The sequence below is a fragment of the Caloenas nicobarica genome, chromosome 1 (genome assembly GCF_036013445.1).
Source record: "Caloenas nicobarica isolate bCalNic1 chromosome 1, bCalNic1.hap1, whole genome shotgun sequence".
NCBI lineage: Eukaryota > Metazoa > Chordata > Aves > Columbiformes > Columbidae > Caloenas > Caloenas nicobarica.
The window spans coordinates 197,698,577-197,718,009 of NC_088245.1; the positions used below are offsets into that span (position 1 = coordinate 197,698,577).

At 39.4% G+C, this 19,433-nt stretch overlaps 1 protein-coding gene across 1 annotated transcript in view; it reads right to left on the reverse strand.

The window, feature by feature from the left end:
• Positions 1-19,433, reverse strand: part of DDX10 (DEAD-box helicase 10) — a 181,244-nt gene that overhangs the window by 66,446 nt on the left and 95,365 nt on the right. Inside the window, exons 14-15 of the mRNA XM_065642296.1 lie at positions 9,394-9,507; positions 7,045-7,206 (exon numbers count right to left, since the gene is read on the reverse strand). Coding sequence (XP_065498368.1) covers positions 7,045-7,206; positions 9,394-9,507 — 276 coding nt within the window. The remainder of the gene's footprint in view (positions 1-7,044; positions 7,207-9,393; positions 9,508-19,433) is intronic.

Consider the following 19,433-nt stretch of genomic DNA (forward strand, 5'->3'; position numbering starts at 1 on the left):
AGATTGTGAACCTACAGAAATCAAAGGGATTCTTTCAAATTAATTCACAGAACCTTCCATTCTACTCTGTATGCACATACACAGAGAGAGGTAAAGGTAACTCTAATTCAACTCAAAATACAGTTTCAACAGAATTACATCTGGAATTAAGTTAGCTAACGGCGTTTAAAAGTAACATTTAAAGCTCTGAACTAAAATCTTAATGACAAAGCCAATAGGAGTTGCACTGCAAAACATGCTAGTATTTTCTAGATAAAAGTAGACAAAAAAGGCTGATGAAAATGCGCTTCATCTGCCATGGCTGCTTTTGGTTTTGAAGGGATGACACCATTTAAGAACTGGAATTCATAATCCAGACAGGTCACAGACTCTTGTGCTGCCTTAACGCAGCCATTCCTAAGGGGACACCCGGCTCCCACACAGCAGGTCTGAGAAGCAGAAACACCCGGATCCCTGCGCCCCCAGAGCCAGGAACCCGGCAGCACCCGGCACCGCAGGACGGGCAGGGGGCAGCGTGTGGGGCGGCTGTGGCACCGCAGGACGGGCAGGGGGCAGCGTGTGGGGCGGCTGTGGCACCGCAGGACGGGCAGGGGGCAGCGTGTGGGGCGGCTGTGGCACTGCAGGACGGGCAGGGGGCAGCGTGTGGGGCGGCTGTGGCACTGCAGGACGGGCAGCCTGGCGCTGGAAGCTCCTCACAGCACTATGGCTGTGACTCCAGCACAGCTCAAGTTAAGCCTCCACGTACAGCTGCGCTTTCCTGGCATTCATCTGATTACAGTGTACACAAACAACCTACTCAGTTTTTTTTTCTTTTTTTCACATCAAGAAGATGAGGCCAAGAACTCCTGATTTTGCTAGAAAAGCTCTTAGACAACATCAAAGGGCACTTCAAGCTTTAAGTGTAGCCCATCCAGCTGTTGAAGTGCAAGAAAAGCAAACGATGAGCGAAGCCTTGCCTCTGCCAGCAGCACAGCGAGGCCGGAGCGACAAGGGATTGGATGCCTGTCAACCCACCTGTCAGTGTCCATTCCCCTTATCTTAATAGCTCTGCACTTGGAACACAACAGCGGCATTGCCTGCACACAACAGCTTTTATGAAAGGGCTCAGGTAGGCTTTCCAACAAAGCAATATTCTCTTGATTTATTTTACACATCTCTCCATCTCTAATACTTTTCTTCTTTGCCGTTCAGCTAAACATTCCTCTCAGCAGAAACCTTTTTCCCATTATACTTTGCTCCTATGCTGGCACACTCTTTATGTAAGAGAATGTTATCGTCTTCACCCAGCACCACATTAAACCAGCTATACAATTACACTGAAATCTGGCAAATTTCACCTCAAATGAAGGACTATTGAGTGCTTTACTTAAAGAGCATAAAACTGCACTGTGATTTTTTTCCCCTTCATATTCTTTCTGTTGAAATACGATGCTATCTCTCTTCAGAATTAATGTACTGATTGATTTCGAGTTACAAATACTATTTTTCATGAGTACATTTATCTTCCAGCATACTGAATGGTCTGTGCTGTATAGCATCTATTTTTCTTGTTACTAATTGCATGAATATATATATATATTTTATATATATATATTTAATCACAAGTAAAAATTTGATAAAATAAAGAAAATCCTGCAGGAGTCTTTTCTGTTTCTTTAACTGTTTCTACACAGTATTTAATGATCTATTACAACTCTAAACCAAACATGCTTAAATCATAACTACTCTGTCATCAACAGAAATCATTTGGAAGACGGGGAGAGGGACAGAGCCCAGAGCTCCGGCCAGAGGGGCCTGCTGAAGGAAGGGACAAGGCACGGGGTGTTCCCCCCCAGAGCCTTCCCATGGGGTGCACAGCCACGGCACAGGGTGAGGATTAGGCAGGAGAGGGACAAAGGCTACAGCATCACTGCAGGAAATAAACCTCAAGGAACACGGTGTGGCAAGAGACACACAGAGGAAAAATAACCTACTACAAGTATCAGCTGACATCTTAACTGATTTGGTCATACCATTCTCCTACTACTTAGAATTACCAGCATTCCTGCTTTTAAAAAAAAACCTCACAGTTTGATTACAACCTTTGGCCAGCTGCAGGTTGCAAAGGAAGAGAATTCTTCCTTGATACGTAAACTTAGGTCTCTTTTCTCAAATTCCTACATCAAGTGCATCTTTCATTGGATCAATTCAATTCATGCAGATTCCAAGTCATCATGAGGTGACCATAGTTTTCCAAGTACTCTCTCCATGCATGCTAGACACCCTGTATATCTGTGTGGTACCCTCTTTCCTTAAATGCACCCAGAAATCATCATGCTTTTTAAACATCAGCTCTGATCTCAGCACTGAGGCTGTTAAATCATCACTAGTATTATAACTCCATTTTTCTTCCTTAGAGGAAGCATCCCTTCCAGATTCTTAAGAACTGTATGTGAATTAATATAAAATTAATAAAGTTAGTCTCTCTCCTACTCTCCCCCATATATACTGATGCAAAAATTATTAGAAAACACTCCTTTTCAACTCTATGTTTAAATCTACCTGGATGGTCTCTCTAGGCATACCTTGAATGTAATAATGTGATTTGTAAGGATACCCTGTTAACCACGAGACAAAGACAAGAAGGAGAAAAAGTAATAAACTGAACACCAAATACACTAATCCTGACGAGCAGTAAGGCAGACAGCAACAAGAGACCTGAATTCCTAAGTCACTGATAGCTGAACACTAAAGGAACCACACAAGCCCACTTTGAGAAGGTTCACACAAAACTTCCTAACTGGTAAGAACAAGATAAAAAAAGGTTATCTAGCAGTCTCACGTGAAAGAGCAAACTTGTAACAGAATATCTGCAAGGCACTGTGAGACCGTGTGAAAGACCAGTACCTGGAAAAACTCAAGGTCAAGGCCAGTGACTGTCTAAGAGCCCAGTGGTGTGAGTATGGATATTGGACATATTTAAGGCCCATTAACAAATGCATTTAGGGAACAGGAAACAAACCAAACAGAGGCCACTCAATTTCAATACAGTTTCTAAAATAGCTCTTTTTCTACTGAATTAAGAACACCATGAGCAAAACTAAGAGACCACATAACTCCAAACTTCAGGTGGTACAAATCAGCACCATTTCAGTAGCACAAGGGCCACAAAACATCTCCAGTCTCCTCCCAGCAACAGCAGTATCACTAGAAGATTCTGCAAGGAGTGTCAAAAATGCAAAATATATATGGCATTTAAAATACAGACTTGTGGTACAATGCTTACGGTGCAGCATCTTCTGAAAGATGCCCCTGTGACCTGAAGTCTAACTGTTGTCCTACCACAACAACTGTGGTTGTCCAGCATCTTCCAGGGAGGCGCGGAACCGCCACATCTTGCAGCACCGGGCCCCTGAAGGCAGCCTCAGCTTGTTTGCTACTAATACCGCCCAAACAGAATAAAATAAAATGAAAAATACTTCCAGCCATTTTCTCGTGTTGATCATCCCAAGTTCACAGCATATCTTACTTGCTGGAAAATAATGTATGAAATAAGGCTCCTATTCATTTTCCCTTCAGCACCATTGGGTATTGTTCTGAGCTTGGGCTAGTACACAGAAAGAGAGGTTATTAAGAAGCGGGATGAATCCCTCACTGCCACTATTTTCCTCCTAACAACAGTGCATTTTCAGTTGAATACTTGAAAAATGGAGTGTGAAAACATGTTCTGAATACTTTATTCACTCTTCCCTTTACTGTTTTTTATAACATTTTACACATTTCAAAAGAGCTCAAATCTATACCTCTCACTGGGCTGCCATTAAATATCCATTAATGCAGAATTCTTTTCGTATCATCTTGATCAGTGTTACTGCCCTTTCCCTTGTGCTCAACTGCTAAAATTTACTTTGCTTCCAAAACTTCAATAAGTGTTAATTACATCACAATTATACCTCTGATTTTATTTATTTTTATCCATTTTCAATTTTCCTCCATTTACATGGGAAAGAGAGGATAACAAAATGTGAGACTCATGAAGGAAACCTAATTATAGAGTAGACGCTTTGCAGGTTTCCACAAGCCTTAAGGCAACGGCAACACACATCTCATCTAATCCAAGCATCTCATGAATGCATCAAAACATCTTTCTGATCATACTGAAAACTGCGCTCATTCAATTAAATGACATTCAAAACGGATTTAAAAGCAATGGCCTGTGGATACTTTCTGAATAGTTTTGCTCTTCATCAGAAACAGTTTTGCAAGGAAAGTTCATATTAAGCTTACAGGCCATATTCACCTAAAAAAACCTCTGTGCAAGTTTTGATTTTAAGAAATTCATCTTTTTTCCCAAAGATCTTTAATATTCAAGATTATATTGAAGAAACCATAAGAGAGAGATTCTCAGTGGAAGACAACCTATAAAATGCCAAGCTTTATAAAAACACTGCTTTTTCTACAACCACTGATGATCTAAATCAAAATCTGAACCCATGTGCAAGATATAAAAACCTGGATGAAGTAACATACGCTTTCATGGCCTTCCATAAATTATTTTGTTATTCTAAGTCACCACTTTGAAGTCAATATAGACACTTCAGGTATTAGCATACATTCAGCTTCGGAGGACTTTTGGATTACTGAAGTACTTACCATGTAGCAGACTGCTACATTTAGTTTATGCAGAACAAAAATGCGTTTGTCTCTAAAGGTCTTCTAATCTACCTATATAATAACTTTAATAAACTTAGCATGTTTCAAAAATTGCTATAAAGAAAAAAAAATAAAAACTGCCAAACATACAAACCAGGAAACTACACCAAGCATCAGCTGTAGTAGGAAGAAAAGAAATCGAGAGGTGGAAATATCAATCAAGATATGGACATTTGAATCTTGCTGAAAGTGAAGGAACAGAAGGTGCTTAAATTGATGAAAAAGCTAAGCAAAGATCTTGAACAAACCTGAAGGAAAAGCGGAGGAGAAAAACTTAACCACTTTTTTTTTTTTCAAAAAGCTAGGAGAGATTTGTAGGAGAACTCAGAAACCAAGCTGGAAAACCAAGAACCAGAGAGTTGTCACATCTCCTGTTAGAAAGGATGTCAAATGGACAGAGACCTACAGCAGTCTGCTTGCAGGAAGGAAATTCAAACAAAGATGGGAAAGAAATAATTAGTGTTATTGCAGAAAGAAAAGGCCAGACGACAGAGTTCGTGCTATGCCATGATATATTTTGGCTGACAGTGAAGTATGGAGGATTTTTAAAGAAGCAATGACAGTCACAAGCGATGGATTTCAGACTTTGTATGAAAGGGACTGCTGAATGCCAGTGAGGGGATGTGTAAGATGGGATGAGAGTACGTGACTTTGAAAAGCTCCTCTTTCAATGACACAAGAAGGGGCACTAAGACATCTGCACTGAGGCAAAATCTGAAGTCATTAAAATAAGGTAAGAACATCTCGTCTTTTTGCTGCTTTCATATCCTTTGTTGGTAACACATTTGAATCTCTTTTACATAGGCTACAAGAAAACTGACACTTCTCATAATTAGAATAGATAGATAGATGATAGATAGATAGATGATGTAGCCAGTTATGCTCATTTTGCCCACCTCACTTTTGAAAAGAGGCATCATAGTATCACCACAGTTGAAGTATTTCATCATTTGTTCTCCTCAGCATTATAACGAGGAAGTTGTGTTAAAAGACCAACTGATGAAGTATTTAATCATTGAAGTCTGATGTCAAACATGCAACTGTGTCACTCAAAGTATATGAATTTGCTAGGGAATAGCAGATTGACTGGAAAGTCATAAATCTGTATCTCCTTCCTTAATTTATTAAGCTACATCCTTGAAATCTGATAGCATTGCTTTCTGTAAAATTGACTATAATTTCACCTATAGCACAGAAAACATTATTTCTTTGCAGCTACCTTCGAATGCAACACTTGGCTAACAAAAAGGTGAGGTTTTTGTAGATGTCAAATGACTGTAACAGGACTACTGAAGTAGACTTTGAAATTAAATGTGCGAAGTAGGCTTTGACTTTAGCTGGAATACTTCTGTGCCCAAATATAACCTGAAGATTTCACAAAACCCCTCCAAACTATTTTGTTCAAATACTAACCTTAAGAGATACTAGAACATCTAGCATGAATCACTAACAATCAAAATTCAAACTGGATAAAGGCAGCACTTGCAGAGCAGGGCAATAAAACAACACTTTTTAATGCTTTGGAAATTAGAAGCTTTGAGCATAAAGCAGGCCTTTAACAACACATACTCCTGGAATCTCGCATTTATCTGTTACCTGGAGAAATCCAAACCCTTTTCATGACAACCAGCAGAATGATCCCTGAACAAAATGATATCCAGCTGTGTTCCATATGACTCGTACATGACAAGGTCAGAAAACTGTGCTTTGGTCCATGACAAATAATAGAGAACCAGTTTGCAAAATTATGGTCTGCAATTTAAAGGTTTTTAGATGCCTAAGAAAAGCCAGACTGCAGACGCTGAAGTTTTCAAATTACAGCCAAAACTATTTGGCACTATTTAAATAATTCATGAAATAAATTCTGATAGCTCTAATAAGACCGATGCAAAAAGTTAGTACTTTTGCCTATCTGAAATGTGATATTGAACACTGAGCAAGCAGTAGTCTGAAGACATTTCAGAGACACTCTTTCACTTTCCCTTCCCACTAAATATCTTCAACATTTGTTACAGCACATATACCAAACAGCACTCTCTTTTGTGAAACAAACCTTTCCTCTCAACACTGTTTAAAAAAAAAATATGTTCCCACTAAACTCCTACCACATTTTAAAGCTGTAATTAAAACTCCACCATTACCAACAACTGGTATTGCATAAGGCCTTGTGTTATCCAGCTACTTATGTCAGAACAGTCTTCTTGTCTGCAATGTAGTCCTCAGAAAACTGATGAATTTAAATGAACTTGTACTGCGCTTTTTTCACAATATATTTAAGCATTTTTCCTCACTGAGTAATCCACATCAGTTTCTATTTCTGCACTTCAGTAAATGAGGTACAAAGCAACTTACCCTATGTTTTTCCTTTACTTTCTTCCTGTATTCTTCTTTGTCAAATTTGTCTTCTTCCCGCAGTATCTCTTTTGCTTTATCTAAGTCGATACCACTGGCATCATCTTCCTCATCTGCTTTCGCCAAACTGGATTTTTGCACAGGTGGCCACTGCTGTACCAACTGAATTATACACGTCAATAAGAAAAACAATGGTTAGAATCATTTTTCCACAGAGTGTTGATGCCCTAAATATTCCAATACATTATTTTTCTAGACTAAATAAAAAGGCCATTTGCAAAGGAAAAAAACAAACAAAACTTTTGCACAATACAAACTTGGAAAACTTATTTAACGCCATATTCAGTCAAAAACGAGTATTTGAAAATAATGCCTCCATTACACCATATTACTGTTTAATGGATTCACTTCAACTTCTTCCCCTCGTTTTCTCTCTTTGCCTAATGGAACAAATAATTTATAATCCTGCTAGTCATTTTGGGAGAAAAAATATATTTGCTTTCAAGAAATGACTCTGCAAAATATATGCAACAGAACAAAACACTAGTAAATCTAAACAGTATGTTTTCATATAAACAATCAATATTCCAGCATTCTGAGAGAAAATGAGATAAGCCTTCATCACACAGCACATGAAAAACCATGACTGCACGGTCATGTTTTAGGGAAAGCAAGAAGAACAGATATGGAGGGTTTCATTGGTTATTGTAGGAAAACTCGATTGGAATTGTTTGGTGATTCAAGTTTGCCTTGTGGATGACATGCTGAAGCTTCCCTTAAATATCTGAAACTCTAAAGCGAAGACAAAGACTACCTATTCACCACAAAATACCCCCGCACATCTTACGACCTAATAGCTTACACCTCATGGTATAAGTAGACATCATCTGGGTGTAGTCTTTGCGAAATCATTCTTGCTTATGGATTGGTAGAGTAGTAAGTCTAAAAAAGAAACTATATAGCAGAAAATATATCGTTCAGATACAAATGCAAACCCAAACATGTTTAGGACTCCCTAATGCACACAGGCTGTTATTCACCTGGATACTGATAAACCAAACCTACCTTTTCCACTTCCATTTGTAAAATGTAGTTTGTGTATTTGTATTTTCTAGAAAGACACATTTCTTAAAGGAGCCTTATTTTACCAAAGAAAAGCATGTGGATTAGAGCAGTAAAACTGTAAAGCACAGATTTACAGAGCTCAGAAGAACAGGAACAACATCCATAGATGCAAACTATTTGCTTCATTAAACAAGTCACCACTTCTCCACTGTGCTACTTTTCTAACTGTAATCTCTGTGCTATTTTTTTTCCTCCATCTTCACTCCTTTTTGCTTCATTGCATAGATACATAAAGCATTTGTATATAAAATTTAAAATGACACAACAGCTTTTGAATATCTAAAAATATCTGAAGATATTATTTCCAGTCAATGGGGCAACCTCTGAAACCTTTTAAATTTTGTCTAATGTCAGCAATTATATGGCTATACTCCCTTCATCTGCAATATCAAATGCTTTATTTGCTCACAAAAGCAAATTACATACTTGTGAAGGTGACCTCTTTCAGTTTAAGCCTTACTGAAATTAATCTAGAGTAAAAAAACCAAACAAACAGTAGCTACTTTTTTTCTTAATGCTGGAAATGGAAAAACAACATATACAGCATGTGAAGCTGTGAAATCAAATGTTAGAAAAGTTTATGGAGCATGGAGACTTGCAGTGAGGTTATCACCACAATGACACCCTAGAGTGACTGGCATCCCCAACAGTTCCTTTCAGTATAAAATCAATACATTTTCCAGGGGCTATCAAAAGATCCAATTAAATTACTGACAAGTTTCAATGCACTGCTACATCAGCACCAGTAGGTGAAAATCTGGTGTTTCCTTAGCTTTCCTACAACACTTTTAATCTAGAAATAGTGAATGCTGGAAAGAAAACCAGGGACTTCTTACAATTCCAGTACATTAACTCAAGACATGGCAAATACCTACAGGAAAACTGTTTTACATTTCTGTAAGATAGAAATAGAGTCTCGATTCCACCTGAACTTGAAGACAATAGGCAGAAAAGAGGTACAGTTCTGTACGACCAGTAACAGCTCTCATACAAGTACCTTACACAGACAAAGGTGGAAAGAGGTCAGTGCTCAGCATTCCTCTTTTTCCCAGTGGAACTGAATTCTAAATGGAAGCTGAACAGTTTTGCAAAACTTAAACCAATTATGGAAACCACACACTTTTGAAAACTGTATCTTTTTGTACAGATACCAAGTATTTTTGTCTTTAAAGAAACTACAAATGCAGTTCTCACCAAAATACAGTTATTTTGAATTGATCCTACCTCTCCATCTTCAGTAAAAACTATTTTTGTGTTGACTTTAAATTTCTTCTTCAAGATTTTTTTGGCTTCTTGGGTTTTAGTTGTTTTTTTCTTCATCTTTGATTTTGATGCATTCTGTATAAAAGAAAATGAGATTTCTTAGGGGTTTTTTTCTAGTCACAGAGTATATGCGTTAAACTTTCTTAAAAGCGATTAGATGTATTAAAATGTAATTCCTAAAACGCATGAGTCATTTCCAGTAAAAATTAGCTAAGAAACCTTATTATAAAAGTGTTTTAAGCGGGTCATATCACGAGGACCTCATTTACTTCAATAACAATTCAGCCTAACTTAAGTCCTGTCAGCGGCAGGACACCGGAATCATTCAAACATCTCCAACCTTTCTGGGACAAGGACACCAGATTCACCAGCTTGCACTGTTAGCAAGCCTCATCACACAAGAAATCCAGTACAACTGACTGAAGCCATTAGCTACAACTGATTGGTACCACTTCCATCCCACTTGTCATCACACTGTCCCCAGGCACCGCCGCACACCAGTTTGATTTATTTCTGTGTCAATGAAGGACACAAGCGGCCATGCAAGAACCTTCCTATTTCATAACTCGTGTCCCTTCCAGTCACATCAGGGTGCAGAACATCAGTGCCAGGAGATGTTTACCCAACTTAGCATTAAATAACATTTAGAATCACAAAAGTTATTAGCACCATAGGAAAAAAGTCGTAGCGAAACAAAGTGGTGAAGACACCACAAAAACTAATAAATGAGCCTGCAGAGACTGTGAAATCCAGACGTTAACACCATTTCCAACAGCTTGGGGTTGTTCTTTCCTGGCTACCACTGAGAAAACAACACAGGCCGGAAAACGCAAGTATTATCAGCAAAACAGCATCCCTGTATAAAACACACCGATACTAAAGGTATATTTATTTCTTCTGTGTGCAATCTTGCTGTTAGAACAGGTGAAGAGGTCACTTCTATTTTTGACAGACTGAGGATTTATCCAGAGTATTTTTGCAGTTTGGAGGTAGTTTGCAACTCTGGGAAGAGCACTTTAATTACTTCTGTAAAATGCTGTGGAAAATAAATTGTGACATCCCCAGATGGCCTGCATAGGTTTCACAGAGACACCCGTCTGATGGCAACACCATGGAACTGAAGAACATGGGGATTCCCACCCTCCAGCTCTTCTCCTGAGAGCTTCTCCTTTCAAGAACAAAGGCCGAATGTGTTCGGCTATCTAAAGGGACACAATACACAGAGGACATTTTAAGCAATAACTGCCATTGCAGAAAGTATTTTATAGCAAAAGATATTCTGCAGGAATATGTGGAGACTCCATAGGAGAAGACCCAAAACTCATTCATCATCCTGTAAAGATGCAAAGCTCCACTACTCAGGAAAAAGTGCCTGAAAAAGAGTCAACTAAACTGTCTAAACTTCTGATAAATAACAGAAAGTGGACAAAGCAACCAGAGAGAAAAAGGAAAAACTGAACTTCTTTTTCTCTTTTTTTTATTTTGGTCATTTTAATCAGTTTCATGTTCTATGCCCAACCCACTATAAAAGGAAGCAAAAAAACCCCTTAACTCGAAGTCACTGTCATTATCGTCAGCACACTAATGCACTGAAATATGAACTACAAAAGAGAAAAATTATAGTCTTCCTAACAGGAAAAATGGCTTGTGACAGCTAGTGCACTGTGTTATCAAGTAATAACCATTATCTATTATAGAAAATAGTAACTGCAGCGGCACTTATGTCCTCAGTATTGTCATACGATATTTGTTGCACTGTGCAGCTTCTACTACTTAGGCATTCGTGTAACAGCTCAGAAAGCTGCGCTGTTCCCTCATTTCTGCTGTTTATCCCACAAACACAAACTGTTTTGAGAGTCTGCACAAACATAAAACCCTCAAAATATGGACTACTTAGTAGAAAAAGAATTGTCCAGAGGAAGAATTCAAAGAAAGATGTACTTCAAGGTGGTAGGATGATACTTGTCACTACCACATTTTCTTTAGCAGTTGCTTTTGGTTTTGTTGTTGCTGTGTTTTTTTGGTTTTAAATAATCTTTCATTTCTGCACTGCCACTAATGTTGGTACCAGTGTAATACGCTAGTGCAAAAAAAGGTGACTGAAAGTTTCAAACTGAGGCATCAATATTTTGTAAAATTATATTTAAATGTCAATCTCAGCTGTTCACATTACTTAGTTTTAACAAGGTTTTCCTGGCTAAAGAGCACAAATAAGCAATGAGCAGTCATGGGCAACATTTCCAGTTGTACTTTTTTCCCCTCCCTGCTCTGTGTGATTTTGAGAAGTATTTTGATGCTGCAAAGTAGCATGGCAACAAATGGTGTAGGACAAAATTTCCAAACAAAAAGAAGGAATAAGAGGAGGAAGAGACAAATGGGGAGCTAAACTCCCTCAGTATACACCTAAAAAGCATAGTATAAGTTCAGTGTGTGAATTTGACAGATTTTACAATTTGCAGCATTAAGAAGAGTCAAGAGATGAGAATTTTAAAAAACATACAGGAATAGAGCATTAGTATAAAACTCTACACACCTCACAGATAATGAAACTATGGGGTTTTTTATTAGGATGCTTTCAGTGCTTTACTAAACTGAACACACTTCAAAGACAATGGCTATCAAGGCTCCCCCAGCTTCAGACACCACCTCCTGACTGTCACAGGTTAAGTCCAAATGGGCTCAGATACCAAAACATTTTCATCACAGCTGTAGACCCAATTTTACAAACCATGACTTCACTGTTCAGCAGACGTGGTGCAGCCCAGGAGAGCAAGCGGGTGGGTGAGTGCGGTGGTTCCTGACACAGCCTCTCTGTCCCAAGGAGGAGGCTACATGGTCCAAGAGGTCAGCCATGAGGTGTATATAGACCTGGGGCTAGCGTGGGGTCCCACAAATGCTGCTTGGGTCCTCTCCTGGAGACCTCTCTCACATTGTTCTGGAGTCCCCACATAGTCCTAAAGTCTCTCCCTCCACATGTCTCCAGTAGCGTCTTTCAGAGCATCTATTCCCCGCATCTCCTGTCCCAGTGGCTGCCGCTCTATTTTGAACACACCTGAGCCAGGAGTTCCTTCAACTGGCTGCATTCTGGATGCAGGATGGGTTGTTGACATCCACCTCAGCTCATGGCCTCCTCCTCCACCCACGCTACCCCTGGGACCCTCTCACCCAAATACTTAATGCCCTCACCCAAATTTCTAATGCCACTGCCTGTCTTTGCTTTGACACCACGTTCAAACAGCTACACTGAAACATCAATTTCCCATCAAGCAGGAGTCTGATTCACCCGTTGTAAGCAGCATAACAGCAATGGATAGCAGACCTCAGGCTTCCCTAATCTTCAGTGGCAACTCCTGGTTCCCTGTGTTTTCAAGCCATTCTGCTTATTCGTTTCCCATATTCATCTTTTGTACTAGAAGATACCTGACAATTTACAAGCAGCAGGCTGGCATTTAACCCACATTCTCCACGGCTTCATCTCTTTTCTTCACAATGGGTTCACCACACCAGCAGGCACCACCAGCTGCTGGGGGCTGCCAGAAGATCTCCTCCATCTGCTAACCTCAACTGCTGCACAGGATACAGAAGCAATGACTCCTCTCTAACTGCTCAGTAAGTAGCTGAGATCTGGGGTCACAGGCTCTGCAGGCAGGAGCACTGTCCCATCAGACAGGAGCGAATGGAGGGGTTCTGCTGACAACCAGCCCTTGCCCCTAATGCCAGAGCCAGCCACAGGCCGAGGGGCACAGCAGGTCCCCACAGACCGGCTCACTCCAAAAACACTGCACATCAAAGCCTGCTCAACCGGCACCTACCTCAGCAGAGGCATTTCTGAAGCTGAATTATCCCACCAAGTAAGCCATCAATCAGGACAAAGTGGGAACACGTGGCCTGGGCACAGGCTCTCCTGTTGCTGTGAGATCTCAGGGTTCTGCGCTGGACTCCGGTTGGTAACAGGAGTTAAAGCAGCAGCCGGTGCACACGATGAGAAGAGGCTCCCGCTGCCCACCAGTGCGGACTCTGTGCCCCCTGCCCAATAAAAACCGGTCCTTGCGTCTCACCTCTTCTTCTATGAAGGTGTGGGAACAGTTAAACTGATCAAACCAGATCGGAATGATAACCAGCCTCTTATAAAATGGTATATAACAGTTACGCATTAGACAAGTCACACAAGTTTATAAAAATTCCATAAAACATAGGCTCAGCTGCAGGGTTGAGGGATTTTCTATTGTTACTAATCAAAAGCCTAAGTTTCTTCTTCCTTTTGCACATGCCAGATGGCTTGCTGGATTATTTAATGAGTTAGAATAAAAGCTAGCTCTCAGAAGCACCAAAAAAAAAAAAAAAAGTCAAATATTTTGATATATAATCAGAAAAAATACAGCTAATAGGCAAGTTCTTTTCTTTTTTTCTCAAGAAGGAGCAGGCTCTTGTTTTCCAGCTTCAAAGGTATGATATTCTTAGCTGAATCTATGACAAAGGTTTTCTAAATTAAGATACAAGTTTAAGACATAAGATTTAATATTTTTCAATTATTTTTTTCTGAAAAGACAGGGCATCAGAAACACAAATATCAGTAAATTTTCCTATTCTAATATGGAATAATTTTTCTTCTTAATACAATTTTTAAAGTCAATAATTTAGACTTAGTATGTAATCCACAGCAACTCAGGATCTTACCGTCTCTTACTGTAACCAAGACAAATACTTTTGCTTCGACCTTTGGATTGTTACAAATCACCAAATGTAAAGTTTGTTTCTAACTATATTTTCCTTCTTCATTTCAACTCATCAAGCCTGTGAAAGCAAGCACAGTATATTCACTACAGAAGCTGTCTGAAGACAGGACTACATATGGTGGGGTAAAATATCAGTAGAAAAAAGCGCTGTAATCAGTTCTCCAGTCACATTAGCTATAACAAGCACTACTGCTTTTCTAGGGGTTTTGTGGGATTTTTTTCTCCTCCCTGCTTATACCTTACAATTCCTAGGAAGAATGGTGTTGTAGCTGGAAATACTTTTCAGTCTCTCCCAGTATTATTACATTACTTTACCCAGAATTCAACAGCAACTGTCTCTGAAAACCAAAAATCGATGTGGTACTCAATTGCACACACTTGTTTTGTATTTCTTTGAGAAAATGCCCACAATAGGAGCAAGTATTTATCACATTTGTATTATCACCAAGCACGTCAACCTCCCGCCAAGCTATAGAATTCAGACTCGGAAAAATTCCCCACAGAAGATGACGCAGCCTTGCCAGACTGGAGCCACCAAACCTTAGACAACGAGAAGGGCCGTCTTCCTCTCCATGCCGCGGACTCAAAACTTCCCAAACTCAGACTACAAGGTTTTGATTACCTACAACTGAGATAAGGTTAGAGGAGAGAGAAATTTTCACTCCTCCTGGCAAATATCTAACCAGAGAAGCAGCAGTGAGATACAAACTTCACACCTTACACCTTAAGAAGGAAACCATCAAGAGATGCAAAACAACCAGACTCTGAAGTCCGGTCCATATTATTTCAAGCACCTACAAGACACTAAACACCACAAAGCTTCCTCTTAGTAATGCAGTTTGATTCAACCAGCAATTTGTCTTCCCATTGAGTAAAGTGACCAGAGACATCCTAGGATGCAGCATGACCACAAAGAGATGTACAGATGCTGCTTTCCTTCATGACCTGTGGTAGCTAGGTGGCCTCTATTTTAATTTCCAGCCCACTTCTCTGCAACGACAGCTATTTCAGTCCTTCCTGATTTCTGCTTGCGAGCCACAGGCTGCTTTGTGATGCTGTGAACACCATAACAAGCCAAAGCCACTGAGAAGCAGCAGTGCAAAGTTCTTCAAACCACCTCTTCCACAACACAACTCCCTCCACCTTTCCGAGGAAAACAAGCTTCTTTTGTTAACATCTGCTGGGTATTTTAATGTAATAAAAGCAGAGCTAATTTTGCTTTAGTGAAGTATTCTTCGCTTTTTCATTTTTAATTAAATGTTATAAATTGTCCCTTTGGTTTTGATTACCGTTAGGACAGAAGAGTACATCTGGATCTGAATTGCATTAGAGTTTGTGTTTGGGTTCAAGAGTTTGGTTAGAGGAGACACCTTAGTAACAAACACATCATTTTCTACAAACCAAATGAAACTAAGCCATGAAAGCTGAAAAGAACAAAACTTAAGACTGAAATCTCAGTATTTAACACAAAATGCAAGAGTAAGGATTAAAAAACTTGCCCACTTGGTATAACAACCGGAATTTTCTGCAATGCTTTTTACATTATGAGCTTGATTCTACGTTTAGACAGGTATTTGCTACAATTCCTCATATTTAAAAAAAGGTATTTATTTAGTAGATCATTTTTACTTGTTTCTAGACTATGATAGCAGAAAAAAAGGAGAAAGAGGCACCAGTAAATGGCTCTATGCCCAATATTGCAACCACAGACAGGAACCAAGTTTAAAAACAGAAATCTTTATTAAATGCTTCTTCAATGATAAATTTACTCCCATTTCTAACCAATACAACATAGCAGTATTTCTCTAGAATACTTCTGAAACAATGAAAACAACTAAAATAATTTTCTACTTAATTATTATGCTTTTTCTGTGAATGAATGCATATTCCATGTGACACCTGACTGTTCATTTCAGCAGCTGCTATCAACGTTTAAAACTGTGAGTTTAGGCAAAGGCTAAACAGAGACAGAAGTCTCTCTTCCTAGCAAGTCAGTAAAAAAAAGCAAAGATTAAAAAAAATAGGTTGATATACCAACATTTACATTAAGTTACTGAACTTATTCTGTGAACTACAATTTAAAAATCGTAACATGCTTTTTTCCTATCGTTTCAACACCCTCTGCTTTTTTTTTTTTTCTTTTCCCTATGTATCCCAAATTCTGATTCCTCCACAGAACAGGAAGATTTTAAAGAATGCTTTAGCAAAGAGCTGAGCTCCCTAGCCCACAAAACAAACATTTGATTTAAGTACTATAAATTATGTAATTGTACACACAACTGAAGCATCTGCATACGCCAACAAACAGCTTGTGTCATTGATCTGCAAAATCACTGCACCTCATTTTCCAAGTCTTTAAGTATAAGAATATTACATAAGAAATAAGGAGACAAAAACCACAAAACCTAAGTGTATCATTATAAGACCCAGGATGGACAAAACCACTATTTAAGAAATTTGTGAGTTATAGTGATTAGATACTATCTCACTCTGAAAGATGTCTCCATTTAATGCACTGGACCACAGAACTTTCCAGTATAAGCTATTGCATTAGCCTGAAAATCTCCATTACCAGTGAGCCTAAGCAGCAGCGACATCCCTTTCTAAAGCATTAGGCCTTTAGCAACACAGGACTATGACTTCTCAGGCAGTTTATTTAAAAGAAAGGTGTAACGGAGAATAATGAACTACTTTACATATTTCTAGGCAAAAAAGTAAATTAAATTATAACTGAGTATGCCTGACTAAATGAAGATAAAGTCATTCCAGAAGACTGTAATTCAAAACCAAATATATTATCATAGCTTTCATTTATTCTTGGTGTTAAGGTTGGCAAAAAAACATATTTCCAAGAAACACGTACAAGCTAAGATATCCTAATAACTCAAAGACTGTCTCAGAAAATATACAAGAAGTATACAATAATGATTAATATCACTAGTAACTGCAGTGCCAGATCAAGACATAAATATTTTCATTCCACTCCTTCCTGTCATTATCAGGTAATGCACCATTACAGCAGAGCCTTGCTCTGGTAAAATCCAACAGAAACACACAGTAACCATCAAAATCTCCAGCACTTCTACAGCCAAGAGAAGCCGATGAACTGCTTGCAGTTATCCTAAGCTGAGGATTACATCTTAGTAAATGAAGGCGTGTTCCTCATACAACATCGATTAACAAGCAAAAAACATGATTTTGTTGATTCATCCTCCCTATTCCAGAGCTTCCATTCTTGTGAGCAAGAAAAGGCCATTTCCAGCAAAACACATAAATGTGGAGCTGAGGAGCCAGGAAAAGCTGCACAGATCTCCAACAATGACAACACTGAGACCTTGTCTCACTTTCCAGCAGGTGGAAGATCTGCGTATTCATCCTGTACTAATATCCGACATGAAACAAGGCCCACACTCAAAATGGGGGTGAGAGGAGGCGAGCAGAAAGGGGAGAGCTGCCTTGGTTTAGGTTGAAAAGAACTCTTAAGCCCTTCGGGTATGCCTAGAACGTGCTGTGTTCTGGAACTTGTAATTTTTCAGTCTCTAGAAGAACTAGAATTGTTCCTTCTCTCCCAGGCTGCACTTGCTATCTTAGTGCAAGACAGTTAAATTGAAATATTCAGAGAAATGTAATCACTGAATCATACAGGAAGAAAGCAACTCTGAGCTGACATGTAATGAACTGAAAATTTGGGGCTTTTTTAGTTAAAGAATAAAAATCCTCTTTTATAATGAGATTATATTTTCTAGTAATTAGACACAGTTACTCTAAAATAAAGATTTTTTTTGCATAATCATTAAGGCAGCCAAGGCTTAAATAAGTGTTACTTTGCAAAGATAAATATATTTATATTAGCGCTCTCTCTTGCTCTTTTTGCACATGCTAAAAGCGAAAACTATGACCATTTAATTACAACACCACAATTATATCCTTCACAGGCTATGACCGCAAATAGCAAAGACCATCTCTTTTTTGAAAAAAATACCCCCAAATTTTTTGTTGTTCATTCAAGCAGTGTAGGTTTTTCGAGAGTAGATTAGTGTGACAATTATTATTTTTTAGAGTTTTCATCTTTAGATTGACATGGATGGCACATACACCTTCCCCTTTAGAGAACTCTCAAGTCATTTCTTTCAGTGCCCGAGAGCCCACACAAGTAAGAGAATTCACCTGGCCTCCACCTGGGCACGGCACTACCGAGGCCACTTAAAATATGAGAGAAGTGGTAATACTGGTTGGCAATCTGCGAGATTTTATCTTCAAGATGCTGCTTATTTGAATTCAGACCCCAAATGGGGAGTGCGCGGCCTATCTCAGAACCACATCAGGCCTGCTCCGCTATCCCACACACCAAACAAACAGCTCGGCAGGGCAGACCCAGCCGGGGTAGAGGCGGTGGCACCGCAAACATGAGGAAAACACACCGCAGAAGAGGAGGAAAAAAAGAGAGGTCAACCAAGTGAGTCGCTGGCAAGAGACCCCAGAAGAACATAGCCAGTTTCTTCCAACCAAATGTCAGTCAAGGATAATCTGGAAAGACAGAATTTCTTCACAGCCAAAGGCTGATGGAGAAGCCACAATAATAACTGTGAAAAAAAAAAAAATCTCATAACTTATTTTTCTTCTTCAAAAAAGGATGAGTATTTTGACTCCTTTCTCCGTGTATTCAATACAGACTAAAGACGCTGCCAGAAGTGGGCTTGTAGTTCTTGTGCGTCGCTCCTCCAAACACTCTCCTTGCTGCCCTTCGCTAGCACAGGTCCTTTCCCAACCCTGGGAAAAGCTGCAAATTGTACACTGCTATTTTCACTCCTGGGGTGAGACAAGCACTCCTGCAGGCTCGCAGAAAGGAGCAGAGCTGGTGAAGCTGGGACACGCAGCCCTTGCAGGCACAGCCAGCACCTCGGCCATGCTGCAGGATGGAACTGCACCTTGCACACCTGTGAGAATCCGGGTAAGAAAAGTAGCAAAACTTACTCTGAGATCTTACAGTAAACAACGAGAAATTCAAGCATTGATAAACACGAGGAAAAGAGCATCTATCCTCTGGATTCTTGTATAGGGAAAACACACACATGTGCCTGGTGTCACTGCCATCGCACGTACACAAAGCACATACAGCAGCACTGTTCTCCAAATCCAGTAAATCATAATGAGAAAAATACTGGAGGGTCCAACATACACTTGAAGCAGCACAGCCAATGGGACTGAATCAGTCTGCTAGGGTTTTACTCTTGTTCTACTACAGAAATGCCCTTGCCAAAAAGG